This window comes from Cannabis sativa, chromosome 9 (genome assembly GCF_029168945.1).
Source record: "Cannabis sativa cultivar Pink pepper isolate KNU-18-1 chromosome 9, ASM2916894v1, whole genome shotgun sequence".
Lineage (NCBI taxonomy): Eukaryota > Viridiplantae > Streptophyta > Magnoliopsida > Rosales > Cannabaceae > Cannabis > Cannabis sativa.
Genome location: NC_083609.1, coordinates 59,343,934 through 59,363,319, shown reverse-complemented (window position 1 = coordinate 59,363,319; position 19,386 = coordinate 59,343,934). Strand labels below are relative to the sequence as shown.

Below are 19,386 nucleotides of genomic sequence, written 5' to 3'. Positions count from 1 at the left end.
TAGTTGTTATTTAATACAATACGATCCTTACGGCCTATCAAACTGAGCCCTTAGAGCATCTCCAATAGTAGCATCTTAAGTATGCTAAAAATTTATAAATCATCTAAAAATGTAATATTTTATTTTATCTTTTTTTCATATCATTTTGCCACTCTTACTTCTAAAAATACTTCAATGTATTATACTATTTAAAAATACTATAATTATGATCTCACATATTATTATTTAATATATATCCTAATTTTTAGCTACAATAATTTTTTAGCTTCAATTTTTTATTTAAAAAAAAAATGAATAGCATTCATATAAATTTATAGAATGACATTATTTTTTCTCCAATGGTATAGTATCTCAATATTTTGCCACATAATATGTCCACCTCACTAAGTAATCTCTAAAGTTTTATCATTAGAGATACTCTTAAATGAGTGTTAAAAGGTGTACTTTAATAGCATCATTATGAAGTATTATATCTTTATTTGTGTAATTATGTATTTGAGTTTTATATATTTTAATTTAATAATTATTAGGCTAATTAGTAATTTTTCCCCCTGAACTTTGACATGTAGTAAATCGTGCCCCCTGAACTTTTTTGACTGTTAAAAATTCCCCCCGAACTATTAAGATTGTTAAATTTAAGGACTTTTGTCTAATTTCATTCAATTTTACTGTTTCAGTGATTGTTTATGTACTAAACCATGCTCCCCAGACTTTGATATCTACCAAATCATGCCCCTCAAACTTTGATATGTACTAAATCATGTCCCTTGAACTTTCATCCATGTTAGAATTTTTTTACTAAAATTAGACAAAAGTCCTTAAATTTAACAATCTCAATAGTTCGAGGGGAATTTTTAACGGCAAAAAAAGTTCAGGGGGCACGATTTAGTACATGTCAAAGTTCAGGGAGAAAAATTACTAATTAGCCTAATTATTATAAAAATTACTTATCATTTGAGTCAATAGTTTTACATATCGCTAATACTTAATAACAATACTAAATAATTTAAGATGCAATATTAAGACTTGAGCATAATATTTAAAAAAATATATATATATACATTGTTAAATAATTCAATAACTTGAAATTAAAAGTGTCTTATAGAGATCAAAAGTAGCAAACTTCAAAATTATTTATAAGTTTATTAATAACTTTTTGAATATATATATAGGGCAAGACTATGGTAGGACCTAACAAAAGTTCCCTACCGGTAGGGAACTTTTTTTGACCATTGATTTTAGATCATGTGGTTATTATGATGTAAGGTGTATACTCTTACGATAAGACTGCTTGTATACGATTAAAACTTTATACATATTATAATAATATTTAATTATATTTATTTTTTTAAAAAAATAATATTAATAACTAAAAATTTTATTAATTTTTATTTTGAATTATTTTTTTAAAAGTTATTTTGAATTATTTTTTTTAAAAGTTATTTTGAATTATTTTTATATTGGTATTTATTTTCAAAAAAGAATTATTTTTTCTAAACTCATTTTTTTGGCTTCTTATTTTTTTGGCTTTTCATAATTTACTAATGGTTTTTTTTTTTTTTTTTTTTTTTATTTTTTATGTTTACACCTAGTCTTTTCTTTGTTTTTCTTTTAGGCTGTGTGTGATTCTGGTGTTATTGACTGTTTTTTCAGTGGTTTTTATTTTTTTATTTGGCTGCTCTTTTGAGACGTCACTTATAAAAAAAATTAATTAATTCGGTTTGATATTATTTTTTCTGCCAAAAAAATTGAGTTTAAGAGAAACAAGTTGGTACGGTTCCAATTAAAGAGCATATAAAATTATTCAAGCTATCCGATATCAGAAGAATTTTTGAAAATAAATATCTATATAAAAATAATTTAAATTAATTTTAGAAAATAATAATAATAATAATTAAAAAATAAAAATTAATAATTTTTTAATTATTAATATTATTTTATTTTTTAAAATAAATATATTATTAAAATATTATTATAATATGTATAAAGTTTTAATTGTATATAAGCAGTCCTATAGTAAGAGTATATACCTTACTTCATAATAACCACAAGATCTAAAATCAACGGTTAGAAAAAAAGTTTCCTACCGGTAGGGAACTTTTACTAGGTCCTACCATAGCATTATCCTATATATATATATATCAAATTATATTGTTTTTCATATTTTATTTAAATGAGATGCTATCTAATACTAGTAATAGTATAATAGAATAGATATATGACAACATAAAATATAATAAATTATAAAGAAAGAAAAAAGAAGTGTAATAGTCATAAAATAACACTTGAAAGAAAGCATGGAAAAGGAGAGTAGCAATTAATGACATAGGTAGGGGACTAGGATTGGCCATGGTCCCTCATTTTGAAAATGAAAATAAGTATAAGAAATTTCAAACAAATAATAATCTAATTTTGGAAAGAAAAAAAATTAGTAGGGCATCCTTTGGTAGAATCATTTTCGTTTTTTATATTTGGAGAAATTATAATTCAATTTTTGTTTTTTATATTTACTATATTAACAATACGAAACAATGTATTTTCATGTCTATTTTATAAGCACTCGTGAAGTAAATTATTTTAAAACTTATTATGGGTACCATATATAATTTAGAATTTTATATACATTTAATTTTTCCCTTTGCCAAAAGAGGACACTCTTAATTTTTCAAAAAAAATATTAAATTTTTTAAAAAATTCTAATAATTTATAATGCTAAAAATAAAATTACTAATATTTTAATTTATTACGCGTATTTAAAAAATTTTAAATCTATTTTTCGATACTGTAAGCTATTTGAAATTTTTTAAAAATTTATAAGAATAATATTGTAACTATAATAAACATCGTCATGAAAAAAAAAAATTGAATAAAAAATATTTCGATATATATTTTTAGGCATATGAAAATTAACTAAAAGACTATAATAAGAGAATGAAGATAATACATCTCCTTGTTTCAATATAAATTGGTGTTAGTATTTGTCAAAAACAAAAAGAAACAAATACAAAACCAAATAGTAATTTAATAACTTTACAATTGGCTCGTTCATCTTTTCTTTTGGGTAGCACTATTATTATTTGTCCTAAGTTTCAAAAAGTTTTGATTCCAAAGTGTAGTAGTACTTTTAGTAGTGATGGGTCACATAGAATAGTGTTGTGTGTACATACATTTGATTTTTTATTTATTTATTTTTAATAAAATATGTGTTGTTAATAAATTAATAATAATGTGAGTAATTTGTAATATAAATACTTAAATTTAATTTTGGTTATGGATAAATATTTAAGTTTAAATTTTTACGGTAATAATACCTATATTATAAATCTAAAACTTTTGTAGATACATAATCTGTCAAGTCAATGCCCACATGGTAGTCCTTGATTAATTCAGATTATTAAATTTTTATTTTTATTTAAAGTTAAATTAAATATACCAATAAGAAAATGAAGCGTAGATAATAACTTGACACTTAACGACTAGACATTTACAGAAGTTCTAAAAATATAATTATTTATTAATATCGTCAAAAATTTAACTTAAGTATTTATCTACAACTGAAAGTTAAATATAAATATTTACGTCACAAATTATTTTAATAAAAATAAGAAAAATAAATAAGAAATGTGGTGGTTATGTAGGGGAGTGAAAAAAAAAAGATGGCGTCGTAGGAATATTTTTTATTGGTATCTTTTTCCATTTAGGTCAAAGGTTCCAAACTCACTACACGGTTCCTCCCGAAATGGATTAAAGGATTTGCCCTTCTGAAAGCTAGCTTGTTGTACGTGGTGTTATCTATTGATGACTCAATTAAAATACACTGAGGTATAAAATCTCTATAATTGACACATAATCCCTAAAATTATTAAAAGAATAATTATCTTTTTTACCCCCTGTACTTATGACAATATACTATTATGCCCCTTAATCTATTCAGCTTGTTACAAATAGTCCTTGTATAATTTTATATGCATACATTTAGTCCTTCTGTTTATTTTGTTTAAAAATACTGTTTGTATTGATGATGTGGTATTATAACAAAGGATAGAGTAGTAATTTCATCTCTTTTTAGAGGGAAAATTGACTATGAGGTGGCATAATAACTGACAATGAAAGATGATTAAAAAATGATTTCATAACCTTTTAAAAAAAATTAATAAAAATAATTTTATTAAAATAATTCCAATCGTTTTTTAGCCGTTGAAATTAGAAAAAGGTGTAAAATTAGGATTCTACAGTATTTGAAGAGATGGATATCACTAGAAAGAACATGGGATTTTTGGAAAATTAAGGTAATGATATTCTATTTTTTGGGATGTTATTTTTCTTTTTTTTTCCTGTGATTGTAATTTTTATGACTTGTAATTTATTTTCCTAATGGTATATAATTTTTCAACTACTATCTATGTATAATGCCACATTATTAATTTAACAGTCAACTTTAGTCAATTTTAACAGAATTAGATAGAAGGATTATACTATTCCAACTGATATATTTTAGGGGGTATTTTTAACTACACTTATAAATTAAGGGGCATCATAGTATAGTGTCATAAGTAGAGGGACTAAAAAAGTTAATTATTCTTATTAAAATGGCCGAAGAGGTAGGAAAAAAATCTGCACCACTTGATCCTCTTATATTATAGTTAGCAAAGATGAAAAAAAAAAAAAGATGGCGGCTGGCTAAATTGGTTCATTATAGTCTTTTTATTGTTTACATTTTTTGGTTTAAAAATACAATAATGACACGTGTTTTTGACAATGGATCTTCAATTTAAAATATTAAAAATAAATAAATAGAAAAGGGCAAATAAGAAGGAAGGTAGTGAGTAGTGTGAGAGTCGTTGTTGATGGTCACTAATATTATGATCCCATGCCGTAACTATTCATCTCTCTTCAACTTCAACCTTATCCTCTTTTCTTTACTTTAATTATAATATAATTACTTAGCTAATTAAGGTTTTTATCTCTCAAATTAATTTTAGAGAAATGTTAAAAGGTACCAGTAGTATTTAGCACCCTCCTACTTGTCAATATCTAACTAAGTATCGAGTCCCGTATAATTTAATATAATAATTTTTAAGGAGTATCGCTAGCTAATTGCAACGCGACATGTCGAGAAGGTGTTAGGCACCATTAGTGTCTAATAGCAATGCTCTTAGTTTTAACACTGTTAAAAGTTCCTCTCAAAGTATTAACAAGACCGGTATAAGCAGACTACGCCCGTGGTGCTTAGGGTCCATATTCTTTGGGGCTTAAAATAAAAAATAAAAAATTTTATCATATTTTTATTTAAGTAAAATAAAATTTTAATAATATATTTTAAAGGATAAAAAAAATTATTAGAAGTGCTCTAATGTGATTATTTGGAACAATATAGTAGTGTTAGATTTATGAGTCATGACAATGTTAGGTTGTGCATGAAAATGTTGTAACTTTTCATTTTTACTTTTAAAATTAAACATGTTTATATGATTTTTATCCCTTTGGAGGGGAAAATGTACATCTTCCCATTTCTTTTTTCCTTTCTAAGAATTAAAAAAAAATCTTATATATTTTCTTTTTCTTTTTTAAGAATAAAAAAAAAACTAAAACTTGTAAGAAACAATGTATTGTTTTGAGACCCTTTTTCAGATACTAATATTACTCCATAGTCCATACCAAACATCCACTTATTTAGAATCATTCTATTTTTATTTAAGTCTTCCTATGTAGTATTGACTTGACAAAATTTTATTATTTTATATATTATTTTATTATTATTTTCATGATGCATTATTTTACAAATGAATTACTCATTCTTTTTCTACTTTTTCTTAAATAATATAATAATAATAATTAATTCAATAATATCTCTACACACCACCTTAATAAATTCTCTTGATCAATAGTACTAAATATTAATACGTGTACATCTTCCCTCCACAAAGAGTATAAATTTAGTAAAATAAACTAAAAACCCAAATACAAATATGATGCCAAAATTTATAGTATATTTAATTTATGACAAATGCTAAAAATATCCATAGTTGTTATTTAAGCAATTAAAATCTCACATAATTTTAATCTAATAATTATTATAAAGGCTAATTAAAATTTTTATCACCTAAATTTTAATATGTATTACATCATGTCCATTGAATTTTTTAGACTGTTAAATTTTTTTCAAACTATTAAGATTGTTAGGTTCATGAACTTTTGTCTAATTTTACTAATAGAAACCTAACATTGATGAAAATTTAGGGGGACACAATTCGATACATGTCAAAATTCAGTGGAAACGATTTGATAGATATTAAAGTTTAGAGATACTATTTAATACATGAACAACTGTCACGTCACGCTAATAAAATTGAATAAAATTGGACAAAAATTCTTTGTTCCAACAATCTAAATAGTTTGGTGGTAATTTTTAACAGCTTAAAAAGCTCCAAGAGTATGATTTAATACATATCAAAATTTGTTGATAAAAATTATAATTAGCCTATTGTACAATATCATTAATTATTTATAAGACACCACCTTTGTCTATCACTATTGCCCAATAACAATACCTTTGCGGTTCGTTTAGTAAATAGTATTATATTTTGAATTGACTTATGTATGCATACACATAATATTTTAATATAAATAAAAATTTCATAAAGTATTTACAAAAATATGATATATTTATATCATACAACTTCATATAAGTATACCAAACCAACCTTTAATTTCTTTACTCTAATAATAATAGAGTAATTTGCGGCAAAATCCCCCCAACTATCAATTTACTTGCAAAAAACCATCCAACCTCATATTTTGGTGGGAAAACCCTCCAAAGTACTGTTCCGTTTACATTTTTAAGGTGTAATCTGTCCAGCCTCGTTAAGTTCTAATTTTGTCCACGTGGCAATGACAAGTCACTAAAAAATTATCCTATGTGGCCATATTTTACAAAATAAAAATAAAACTTTAAGAGTAATTTGCGGCAAAACTCCCCCAACTATCAATTTACTTGCAAAAAACCATCCAAAAAACTTTAAGGTTAGATGGTTTTTTGCAAGTAAATTGATAGTCGGGGGAGTTTTGCCGCAAATTACTCTTAAATTTTTTGTTTTTATTTTAATTTTATTTTGTAAAACATGGCCACGTAGGATAATTTTTTAGTGACTTGTCATTGCCACGTGGGCAAAATTAAGACTTAATGAGGCTGAATAGACGACACCTTAAAATGTAAACGAAACAGTACTTTTGAGGGTTTTCCCACTAAAATATGAGGTTGGATAGTTTTTTGTAAATAAATTGATAGTTGAGGGGGTTTTGCCGCAAATTACTCATATAAAACATTTTAATTCACGAACCATCACTCATTAGTCTTCTTAGCATTTAAAGCTCATTAATGAAGACCACTACCCCAATAGTTAACAACAAAATTAAATAACCTACGTTTTATATATTCAACTTTTTAAAACTAGTGTCATGAAAATTTTGACAAGAAATTTCCATACTCTTTCTTAGAATTTCACTTAATTTTTTTTTTTAAGGAGTTAGTTACAATGTAATCTAATTAATTAGATATGTGAAAAGAGCACGTTTTAGTAAATGAGAAGTGATTCTCTTATCCATAGTACAATGCCCATATTTAGACTTAGTACACCCACAAATAAATTACCACAATTTTAAGCTGTTTTATTTAAAATGGATAGTGTCAGTAAACTCCTTACTACATATTTTTGGCTCTCAAATAGTTATATTACGAATTTTTTTTATATTATTGTGTACATTATAATTATAATAAACACGTTTTTTTTTTCAAGAAATTCTGAATAATATACAATACCATAAACAGTGTTGAAATATTAAGTTGCACGTTTATCTTTTACGTAAAATTGTGTGTAAAAAAATTTCAAAATATAATTTGTAAATAATCTTATACGAAAGAGTACACCGATATATTTTTTTTCAATGGGAGTACTAGAAAATTGCCCAATAATTGATTAATTATCAAAAACTTCTAAATTTAAGTAATGGAAATTACTCCTATAATTAATGTAAACCTTATTACTAGTCAACTAAGTAAAGCCCATGAGAGACCATTTCTACTTTTTAAAGCATTAGATAAGATTCATTTCTTTTTTCCTTTTTAGAGTAAGTTACAACTTAGAAAAAATAAGTTCCTATCCAATTAGAACCATTGATTAAAAGTTCAACCTTTATCAAAGCTTATCCTATTTCCTATCCAATCCACAAAACAACACAAACCCAAATGATCAATTCATTATCTTTTAAATCTATTTTTAGCAAAGTTATTAAAGCTTGAGTGGACAATTCTTTTTTAGCCACTTTCACTTAAAAAAAAAAAATAATAAGTGTTCAGATTAGTCATTAGTTGAGGTGATCTCTAATAAGTCAATTACAACTTTCAACCAATAATCTTTATGGGGTCTTATAGAGATGACCTAATTGAAGATCATTATAACAATTTTTAAGTATACTCCTTTACAGATGTAGATTATTATATACACACAAACACAACAAACAGAGAAAGAAACTTGTCCACAGCCAGAAAAAAACATCAAACAAATAATTGATGAACATTCATATTCAGTTTTGGGAATTTGGGTCAGTCCCAATCATGAAAAAAAAAAAGATACCCTTTACTGGTTTAGTCATCAATTCAATTATACCAATCTCCAGAAACTTAGAAGAGAGTCATTATCCTATGCATAATAATATGATGCTCTTTCCTTTAAATTATTATGTAGCGTGGAGAACCCACCAAGTAGTTTCTTTCCATATCTCAACCCCCATACTTGAAAAGAATCCACAAAAGAAAAATTAATTAATAATGAAAGTTATGAACAACAACATCAACAACAATAGTAAGGACTTATTTGGCATTGTTTTGGATAATTGTTTTTAGGTGTTTTTATGGTGCACCCCCTTCGCGCTATCGATATCTGATTAGTTGTAATCTTTTATATTATAATTATTTAAGATACTTACAAAATTTTGAGAAAATTTTTATTAGGGTATTTCACACGCTTGCAATAAATTGTTTGAATTGAATCTTGTTTTTTTTCAAAAGAATCCACTAAAGAAAAATAAGTAAAGAAATAATGAAAGTTATGAACAAGAACAACAATAGTAAGGACTTATTTGGCATTGTTTTAGATATTCGTTTTTAGGTGTTTTTATGGTGCACCCCCTTCGCGCTATCGATATCTGATTAGTTGTAATCTTTTATATTATAATTATTTAAGATACTTACAAAATTTTGAGAAAATTTTTATTAGGGTATTTCACACACTTGCAATAAATTGTTTGAATTGAATCTTGTTTTTTTTTCAAAAGAATCCACTAAAGAAAAATAAGTAAATAAATAATGAAAGTTATGAACAAGAACAACAATAGTAAGGACTTATTTGGCATTGTTTTAGATATTTGTTTTTGGTTGCTTCTATGCTGCACCTCTTTTGTGTATTTTTTTTATTTAAAACATTTTACAATGTTTTGAGAAATTCCAATAATTTAAAATACAAAAAGTAAGATTCTAACTGTCAATTAATTTCACATGCGTATAAAATAAAAGAGACATGTGTGCATTAGATTGTTTGAACCTTAGTTTTTGCTCAAATTTTTTAAAATTTTTCAAAAATTTTACAATATGTTTTAAACAATTACATTGTATATACAACAAAATTAAGATTAAAACTATCTGAAATCAAACATACACCATAAAATTTTTCTTGGCTTTTTAGTTTTTAGGTGGAAAATATGGGATAAAATTTAATGGTAAATAGTAGTATGTGCCAGCCTAGCATTCATACTTGACCAATCAAATATATCAAAGCATGGCATGTCATGAGTAATGATGTTACTTCTTATAATAACTTTGATCATTATTATGTAAAAATAAATAAATAAATAAATAAATAAAAACTCTCTCACTTCATTATGGGAACATCAACTCAATTGTCCTGTTTATCAAATTTAAAAAAGTCTTTGATAAAGACTTAATCTATCTCTAAAGTATTAATATTACTACTACAACACTCTACTACTACGTTCATTCATATCCTCTCATTGGTTTTGCTTTCTCTTTTAACACGTGGAATTAGAAAAAAGGAATTTAGCATAATTATATGCCCTTTCTTTTTTATATTTTTTACTTTTTCTTATATAGCTCGGAAAGAACAAAAAATCATGTGATGCAGATTATTTTTCTATATTTTCGGTGTTTTGATAGTTTTAGAGACTACGTGCTAACTATAAGAGCCTCATACTTCATGCTATTTATTGGGTCATCAGTAATTGCATCTCCGAGAATTCTCATCCAATTAAAGATGGTACCGCCACAGTCAGCTAGCCTCCCTAAGGGCCAACATATAATCCCTCCCATTGAGGAGCTGTGGCGGGATTTGAACCCTTAACCTAAATAAAAAAATGATGCCAATAAAAGCTTTCTTACCACTACACCACACAACTCGTAGTTTTTTCTTATATACTTTGTTTTGGTCAGAATGCATATACCAATAATAATAAATAATAACACAAAAGAACAGAATCTTCCTTAACTAAAAATCTAATCCACAAAAAAAATAATCATGTGTGTCACAATCTCTCTTTATGTTTTGGCCAACTCAACTATTACTCAACCATTTATTAATCATCATCATCATCAATATCATCATCATAGAGATTTTAAAGATCTGAGGAGAATGAATTACCAACCTCTTTAGTAAATGTTGTGCATGGATTGAAACTAAAGCTTTACTTTACTATTACCCTATTCCATGCAGAAAGCTTAAGACACCTGTTCAAAAACAACCCCATAAAAGGAGCCTTAATCAGTGTGTGTTAGTTACCAACAAAACAACAAAAAAAATGCATAAAATATTTGAGGTGATATATATACAAATATAACTAATTTGTTAAGTCAAAACTTTGCTTTGAATTCATCTCCAAGAAGACATGGATACACGTGTGCATGCGTGCATATGTGAATAAAATCTAAATTACTGTTTAATTTTTTATTTATTTTCCACACAAGTGACAAGCTTTCAACATTTAGATTGATTGAGCACGGCAAAGTTAAGATCTTTTCTTAATTATTTGTTTTATTTTTTTTACAGTAAACAAAAAATAAATATATTAATTAAGAAAAAACTATCAGATAATAAATATATATATAGGGATATGATTTTGTCCCGTTATTGTACTTTCACGGATTGTAATCCGTGATGTACGGCAACCGTCAGATGAGGGAATTATTTGATCTGACGGCTGAGATTGATCTAGGGGTAATTAGGGTTAAAAGTAGAAACGTACCCTAACACTCATTTAATGTACCCTGAAACCCATCTAATGTACCACGGAATACATTCCGTGAAAGTACATCACGGGACAAAATCATATCCCTATATATATATGGTATTTTGTAGATTTGGGGGACTCCCACTATATATAATACAGCCAAAATGGTGGTTGAACAATGAGGTTTGCATAAAAGATAGAATGAGACAAATTTGGTTGAATAGGATGATGATGATTATGATGATGATGATGATGATCAAATGGGGTTTGTTCCCATGGCTTTAGGAACATTTTACTAAAAGAAAAAAGAACAATACTAAAAAGGGGTTATGATTATCCTAAATTTATTCTTTTATAATATACTTTTATTCCACCCATAATGGGGCACTAACTTTATCTTTGGTCTTATATTACATTAGGTGGCATGAAACTCTTGTTATTCTTATTCCATAATATATATTAAATAGGATTGTTCAAGGTTTTTCCATCCTCTATTTTCCTATGTACAAGGTTAGCTTAGCTTGTGTACCTAAATTTTCAAGTCCTCACAAGTCAAATATAAAAGATTTGAATCAATATATAATAATAGATATTTCAATGACAAAATCAAGATGAACAAAAACAAAAAGAAAAGCCCATTTCTTTATGTCTATAGAAACATGCATAGACCTTTTTATAAACAACAATACAAAGATATGGGCATTGTTATAAGTGATAATATTTAAAAAATGAATACCCCAAGACTCTAATTATCCAATATTCCTACACATAAACACACCAGATAATTATATAATGTTATTATTATAACTTGACCCAACCCCCAACACTTGCCTAGAACTCTAAGCCAAGACCAAGATTTTATTGATTGTCACCTTCAGTTTGTTAGGGAAAATTGACTTGGCGTGAGAGAAGAATGAATAAAATTTACAATAAAAACTTAGACCAGTCAAAGGCATTATAACAAAGCAGAGCTATAATGGCTGATTTTCAGGGTGAAAAAATAAAATAAAAGTCTTGATTGTGACCACCAGTAGTTTTCCACGTGTAGTTCACCTAATCTAATAGATAGATTAGATGGATATATAGAGTAGAGAGAGAGAGCTCTTATCCAAAAGTCAAATGCTAATGAACCAGATTTTCCCATTTGAAAATAATATAAAAACTAGTTAGGCCTTAAGAAATTACTCCAAAAAGAAAAAGGGGTTATGCTTTACACTCTCTTTTATCAATATTATGTGGTAAAAAATGTCATGGAAAAACATCATATATAGGATTTGAAGCTAACCTGAATGTTTAAGTGGCATCTAATTTGTTGGTGCAGCATCCACTGTCAATGAAAATCATACAAATAAATAAATAATTGAATAAGTATATTGAGAAGAAAAAATGGATAATGACAAATATTTAGAAGGAAAAAAAATACCAAAATAAGTCAAACAAACAAAAAAAAAAATGCATTATTTCATACTTAATTGGCAATACTATTTGCACCAGTAGCAAGTGCTTGGTTTTCAATTCTTAATCCAATGAAAATGTTTCATCATTTTGTCATTTAGAGATAGTTTTTCTTCAGCAAAATATCAACTTAATTAGTCATCAAGCAATAATTGTATTTATAATCTCTGTATTAGAAAGAAGAAGCAATATAAATCAATAGTGTGGGAACTAGATATGCAGCAGTTCAAAAAAGTAAACATAATTATCTTTTAAAATGAACTTTTACTTTGTTTATTTTCGGTTAATTTTTGGTATTCGGAATACAGAGCATCTTCCACACAGCAAATTGATCACTAAACAATAGTATGTTCCATGTAAATAACACCATAAATTGATGTAGATTGAGCTGAAAAGATGTTGAATGGGCTACAAATAATCACTAATGATGACCCTATGAGATTGTCCTATGACTATTAGGCCTGCAATAAATAATGCTCAGAATTCAGTTCTTCATGATCACACCAAACACAATGAAAGTATAATTTAGTCCAATCATACACTTGCAATGAACTAATGTCAACATATACCTACTCAAATTGAATGTTAAAGCCTTCCACAAATATAAAAATTAAAAAATACACAGTAATCATCAAAAGAAATTTTATGTCAAGCATGGCAATCATTTTCCAGGCAATCACTACAAAACATTAAGATACTTATATCTCTATTGATAAAAATAATAAATTGCAATAATTATTGAGTTTAATAAAACACAATGCATAACCCCTTTCCCTTAAGTTTTTTTTTTTCTTTCTGGCTAAGGTATCATCTTTAAGTACAAACCCCTAAAGAGTTTATTTTTATTTGTTCTGAAAAAGTTAATGAGATATATTCTGTATTTTGAACAATAAATTGAAATCCATAGCTACACAATCACTTTCATCATCAACAACAAAAATTATAGAATATATATATAGCTCAATTCTATGGACCCACTAAGGATCTTGTATGTTCATAAGCCTTTTCTAACCTAACTTTTCTTTTTATTGGGTCCTCACTTACTGCTAATTCCCTCAATCATAGTCTTTCGTTCACTAATAGGGCCTTTATACCAACCTTAACAATCCTCAGATGAATGTCAGTCATTAAAGTTAGTCTTGCACTGTATCTATGGTCACAAATTAATTGAACCTTTATGCATATCAATAGTGCTTGTGAAAATTCTGATATGCATTACACATTTGACTTGATCCTAACAAAATAATTCAATGTTGTGCTCGAAAGGAATCCCGCCTAGATTTTCATTGCCCGCCTTCTGAATTATAATCTTTCGTACTAAAGAGAATCTATTCTTGAGTCCTTATGAAGAGAAAACATCCCTTCATTATTGAAACTTAAATTCACATACAAATACACCAACAAAGCACATAAGAGTGTCCCTATCCTTCAATCCAATGACTAAAACAATCTTTAACCTTTTCATCTTAATATCTCATCTTACTAATTCAATTTTAAACCCTTGATAAACTTTCTCAGCCAACAAATTTCAAAGATATTAAACTACATGTTACATATTGTAGACAACAAATCTAGTTTATTAACATGTCCTAAATCATTTGTAGGCAAGAAATCTTATCAAATCATATCACTGAGTCCAGCACAATGAAACCGTAATACAAGAATAGATGTTCTGTACATTGTCATTGTCATTGTCAACGAATACTTATATGAGCTAAAAATAAATAGTTTCTTTTATATCTGTATGAGAGAATTCCTCTGATACACACTTGTGCACAATTCAGTTATTGAAAGAAATGTAGTTTATTGATAAGAGCAAGAACAATTACAAAATCCCAAGTTATTCGAGAAACTTGGTAAACACCGTGAGTAATATTTTATTCTAAAAACTAAATATTTCATACAAAATTCACTCCTCTCTCACAAGGCTAACTCTCTGTATTTATAGGCTAAGCTAACAAACAAATTAGAAGACACAAACTTAGAAACACTGAACACAGCCACAAAAGACTTTGACAACTCGGCCTCCATAATTCGAAATCAGTTAACATCCCCATAAGGTTTTCACATGTAAATGTAAAGCTTCAATTCCGCTTTTATTTTTCCGAATTTTCTAGATGGAGGCAGCTGGATAAATGTTCAACACTAATTGTAAGGAATCCATGATGAAATTTGAACTAACAAAGCAAATGAACTACAAGAACTCGGTTTTACAGAATTCAAAACACATAATGAATTAAAACATCAATCAGTAGAGTTAACGAGAACAAAAAATCTTGGTGTGTGTGTTTGTGTGATAGAGCGGGATAAAAGAAAAAGGCCAAAGTCACTATTGTAATTACATAAATGATGAGGTTGGCAGGGAGAATGGTGTGCACCTGTATGGTATAGCCTGTGAGAAACATGTCCCGTTGATCACTGGCGAAATTTATCATCCAATAATTAAACAAAAACAAGGAAATTCTATTTATCCCAAAAAGAAAAACCTCTTTCTCTAACAACACTTCTAGTCTCAGGTTCCCGAAGAAAGTGTGTTTGCTGATCAATTTTCTTTGTGATAGGAATGGTTTTCCCGTATGGCTGTCTAGATCTTAATTGATTGTCTTCTACGTCTGCCATCTGGTGCTTTCCAGTCACCCATGCTTGGAGCATTTCCTCAGTCCTGGGCTCTGGCAAATACTGTCTTTCCTTCATTTCCATGTAGTATTTGTATGCTTCCTCCAACTGTCCATTCAGGAAAAGCCCGTGTATCAGCACTATATACGAACTGCGATCGGGACTAACTCCACTATCAATCATCTCATTCCACAACTTAAAGACATTATCCAGCTGCCTCCATCTAGAAAACTTTCTTATCAACATTATGTAAGTATCAGAAGTTGGTTCACAGCCCATTTCTTTCATCTTTTCCAAGAGCATGAAGACTTCTTCCCCGGTTCTTAAAACACGGAAGAAGGCATGATAAGTCTGAACAGAGGTTGAAATTTTGTGCTGCAACATCTCATCAAAGATCTGTTTAGCTTCATCGATTTTTCGAGCCTTACATAGAGGCTTGATCAGTGAGTTATATGTGACAGCATTCGGAGTAATTCCTTTCCCTTCCATTGTTCTCAAAAGATTGATAGCTTCTTTCACAAACCTACCCTTAGCAAGAGCATGAATGATTGCATTATAAACTTTCCTATCAGGAACAATCTCCATTGCTTTCATTTTGTTAAATAGCCTTAGAACCTTATTCAAGTTACCTGATTTCGAATAGCAAGATATAATACTTGCAAACGAAACAACATCGTGTTGAACGCCTCTCTTGCTCATCTCCCACCAAATTCTCTGTGCCTCGCGTGGACTACCAATTATATTACACCATCCATTGAGGACAATGTTAAAGCTCTTGGTATTAAAAGGGAAGGTATCTTTGTTGCAAAAGAGTAAGTGTTCTGCATCTTGAACGTTCTTGTACCGGCAAAGAGCAGAAAGAAGTCCTTGGAATTCACCCATTCCCACAGGAAACTTAAACTGTTTGTAACCATAGAAAGTATTTATAGCTCTCCCAACATCATGGACTGCACAATATCTCCTAATCATGATCAAAAGTGTCTGTGGAGTGACAAGAGATTGACCATCTTTTCGAGTTCTCATTTCATCAATCAAGGCCCACGCGGTGTCAAACTTTCTCATTTTCCCAAGAATGGAAATCATCGAATGGTATTCGCGGAGGGAATGAGAATAACCCGGCTGCTTTCCTGCCCACAAAAAGAAGGTGAATGATGCTTCCCAATCATTGCGAACTTGTGCAAGAACCTGCATTACTAACTCTGATGAGGCTGTTATACCACATTCGTCGAGCTTTGTCCTCATTTCACAGCGAGACAGTTCGTCCCGTAGTATATGCACAAGAGTTTTTATATCTTGAGCAAGACCCTCATGTTCTAACGAATTCAATTGTTGTAAATGAACATCTTCACAATCACTGTCATCCTCATCCTTCTCTTCCTCATTGTCATCACCATCATCAATGAGAGCATTTTGACTCAATCCCACTACAGACAAATCTAAACTTTCACTTTTTGAGTCTGAAGAGACATAAGTACAGAAAGGCAAGACTTGCCAATTGGAACATATTGGAGCTGAAGATAGAGACTGTGTGGCACTATTCCACAGGCCAAAATGAACAACAATAGGAGTTAAACACCTTACAGGTGTAAGTTTATTCAGATGGTCTTTAACCATGATTGAGCACAAGGCTCCAACTCTTCTCATGTTGCTATAACTCTCAATGGACTCAGAACACCAAAACTCTCATAAAATCCCAAAGCAATCAAACAAAAATGAGCTTAAATAGTTTATAAAAATAAATAAACGAAACCCCACAAACATAAAGGACTCAAATCCCACAAAAACATCAACTTGAGCAGCCTAACATCAATGACCATAAGGTGTTTGTGAAAATGACTGAATGAAAAAAGCAATCACAAAGCATAGAAGTGAATTGTAGAGTCATTACCAATAACAACCAAAGCCAAATTGAGAACCAAAGAATGAAAATTACTGGAAATTCTGGTTCATAACCATATCAATGATATCATACCTCTGTCCTTGTCTTCTTCTAAGTCCAGTTTTTTTAAGTTAACTGCTATGGTAATTGGAGCTCATGAACTTCGACTCATGCTCAACAAATTGCATAAAATCAAATAAAAGGAAGGAAAAGCTTTTACGATTAGATTTGGGCTGTAATCTTAAAGCTTATGGGCTCGGGGTTTTTTAGTTTGGGCTTTGTTTTAGGCCCAACAAGGACTTGTTAAGTAATTAAAAGGGGTAAGTTGAAAAATACCCCTTTTATTAATCAATTAATCAAATTTACCTCTAATTTTATATTTATTTGAAACATACCTCTTTTTATATGTATTGCACCCAAAATACCCTAACATAAGAGAGTCACATGGAGAGAATCTTGAAGTGACAGGGGCAAAATTGGTACAATGTTTAAAAAAAGAGATAAAAATGATAGACTTTAAAAAAGAGGGTAAAAATAAAAGAAGACAATATAAAAAGGGTATAGAGTGTAATTTCCCCTAATTAAAAAGGATAATTAGATAAGGTATATTTTTTAAAAAAAAAAAAAAAATTACATAGATTTTTTTTTTTTTTTTTCTTACATTTTTACAGTTTTTCATAAAAATAACAAGAAAATTATATAAAAATAATAAGAAAATAACATTCAAATAACATCAAAACAACAATAAAAAATAATATACAGATAACAAAAAAATCAACAACAAATTAACAAGAATCAACATAAAAAGACTGGATTTTCTGTAAATAAAATAAAAAAAATCATAAAAAATGTTTAAAATTCTGTAAAACCGTATTTTTGTAATTTTTTTATTATTGTATATTTGTGTAATAATTCCTAATTAAAAATAGGAATAATTATATAAAGGATAATTATATAATACATTATTTTTCGTACATTTTTTATATTTTTACGTTCAATTTTTTTGTTTTTTTTTTATCTAATTAGAGATTTTAAATTTTTAATCCCAAATGTCAATTCCCTGCAAATTTTGACCAGCTGTCTCCGGTCAGCCGCTCCCACCACTTACATTGATTTTCCCCAGATCTGAAACCACCAAGACGTCTGTTCGTATCCTCTCTATGTCTAGATCTAACCTCCATCGTCCACATCTAACCTCCATGACCATGCTTCCCATAGAAGAAGAAGAAGCTGACGTAGAAGGAAGAAGACCGAAGTTGTCGTAGATGAAGAAGAAGAAAGAAGAAGAAGACAAAGAGTTTTCGTAGAAGAAGAAGGAGAAATAGAAATTAGGTTTTGTGTTTTTTATTTTAGGTTAAGTATTTAAGTGGTGGTAATAGTGGTGGGTGGTGGCAAAAATAGTGGTGTTCGTAGGAATGGTGGTATTGTGGTGGTAGTGGGTATGGTGTGAAATGATAAACTAACAGAGATTGTGAAACGACACCTTAAAAATACAAACCGAATATAAATTTAGTAAGTTTTCTCACCAAAATTTAAGTTTAAAAAATTAAATACAAGTTAAATGAAAGTTTGGAAGATTTAACTGCTAATTACTTCATATATTATAAAATGAAACATATAATAAATTAATTAATTAACGGTGTATAATTTTAAACTAATATTACATATATGCAACTTAATAACTACTTAATAATTTATAATGTATTTATTTTCAATAATTTCAAGTCTTAACACACAACAGAATATATTGACATTTGTATTCTCTTGATTGCACCAAAAGTCCTAATGCAAATGTATCACACTAGAATTTAAGATAATATATATACACACCATAAACACATGCAAAATACTATTAACAGAAAAAGTAAAAAATGGTTGAGCTACTAAACTATAATAATAATAATAATAATAATAATAATAATAATAATAATAATAACATGTTAATTTTAAGAAGCTAGGAAATTAATAAGGTAAATTTAAGTAGTTAGTAGCGACTACTCATTTCTCCTTTATTATTTGTCACTAAAAATATATCTGTTTGAACTATCTATTGTCCTTAATATTTTCTTTGGAATTATCTATAGTTTACCAAAATGAGATGGTGATATCTTTTCTAATATTAAAGTTTTATATTGTTTAAC

At 28.3% G+C, this 19,386-nt stretch overlaps 2 protein-coding genes across 5 annotated transcripts in view; both read right to left on the bottom strand.

Annotated features, from left to right (window-relative positions):
* The window catches only part of LOC115722892 (cytochrome P450 CYP94D108), a 91,871-nt gene extending 80,319 nt beyond the window's left edge, over positions 1-11,552 (bottom strand). Inside the window, exon 1 of the mRNA XM_030652248.2 lies at positions 11,534-11,552. The gene's annotated coding sequence lies outside the window, so the exon portion shown is untranslated. The remainder of the gene's footprint in view (positions 1-11,533) is intronic.
* Positions 10,531-17,440, bottom strand: LOC115723483 (pentatricopeptide repeat-containing protein At5g15010, mitochondrial). 4 transcript variants are annotated; one of them, XM_030652977.2, is made up of 3 exons: positions 15,129-17,440; positions 12,581-12,622; positions 10,531-10,824 (listed from the first exon to the last, which is right to left on the bottom strand). In XM_030652977.2, exon 1 carries the CDS (start codon positions 17,008-17,010, stop codon positions 15,214-15,216), a length of 1,797 nt encoding a protein of 598 aa, XP_030508837.2. In that variant the 5' UTR covers positions 17,011-17,440; the 3' UTR covers positions 10,531-10,824; positions 12,581-12,622; positions 15,129-15,213. The 4 variants fall into 4 exon arrangements, with proteins under 4 accessions (XP_030508837.2, XP_030508834.2, XP_030508838.2 ...); XM_030652974.2 differs by having other exon boundaries at positions 10,531-10,795; XM_030652978.2 differs by lacking the exon at positions 10,531-10,824 and adding an exon at positions 12,203-12,353.
* Positions 17,441-19,386: the final 1,946 nt, after the last annotated feature.

Bases quoted from the DNA above. Each gene is read 5' to 3' on its own strand.
- LOC115723483 (XM_030652977.2), bottom strand. From the start codon at position 17,010: ATGAGAAGAGTTGGAGCCTTGTGCTCAATCATGGTTAAAGACCATCTG.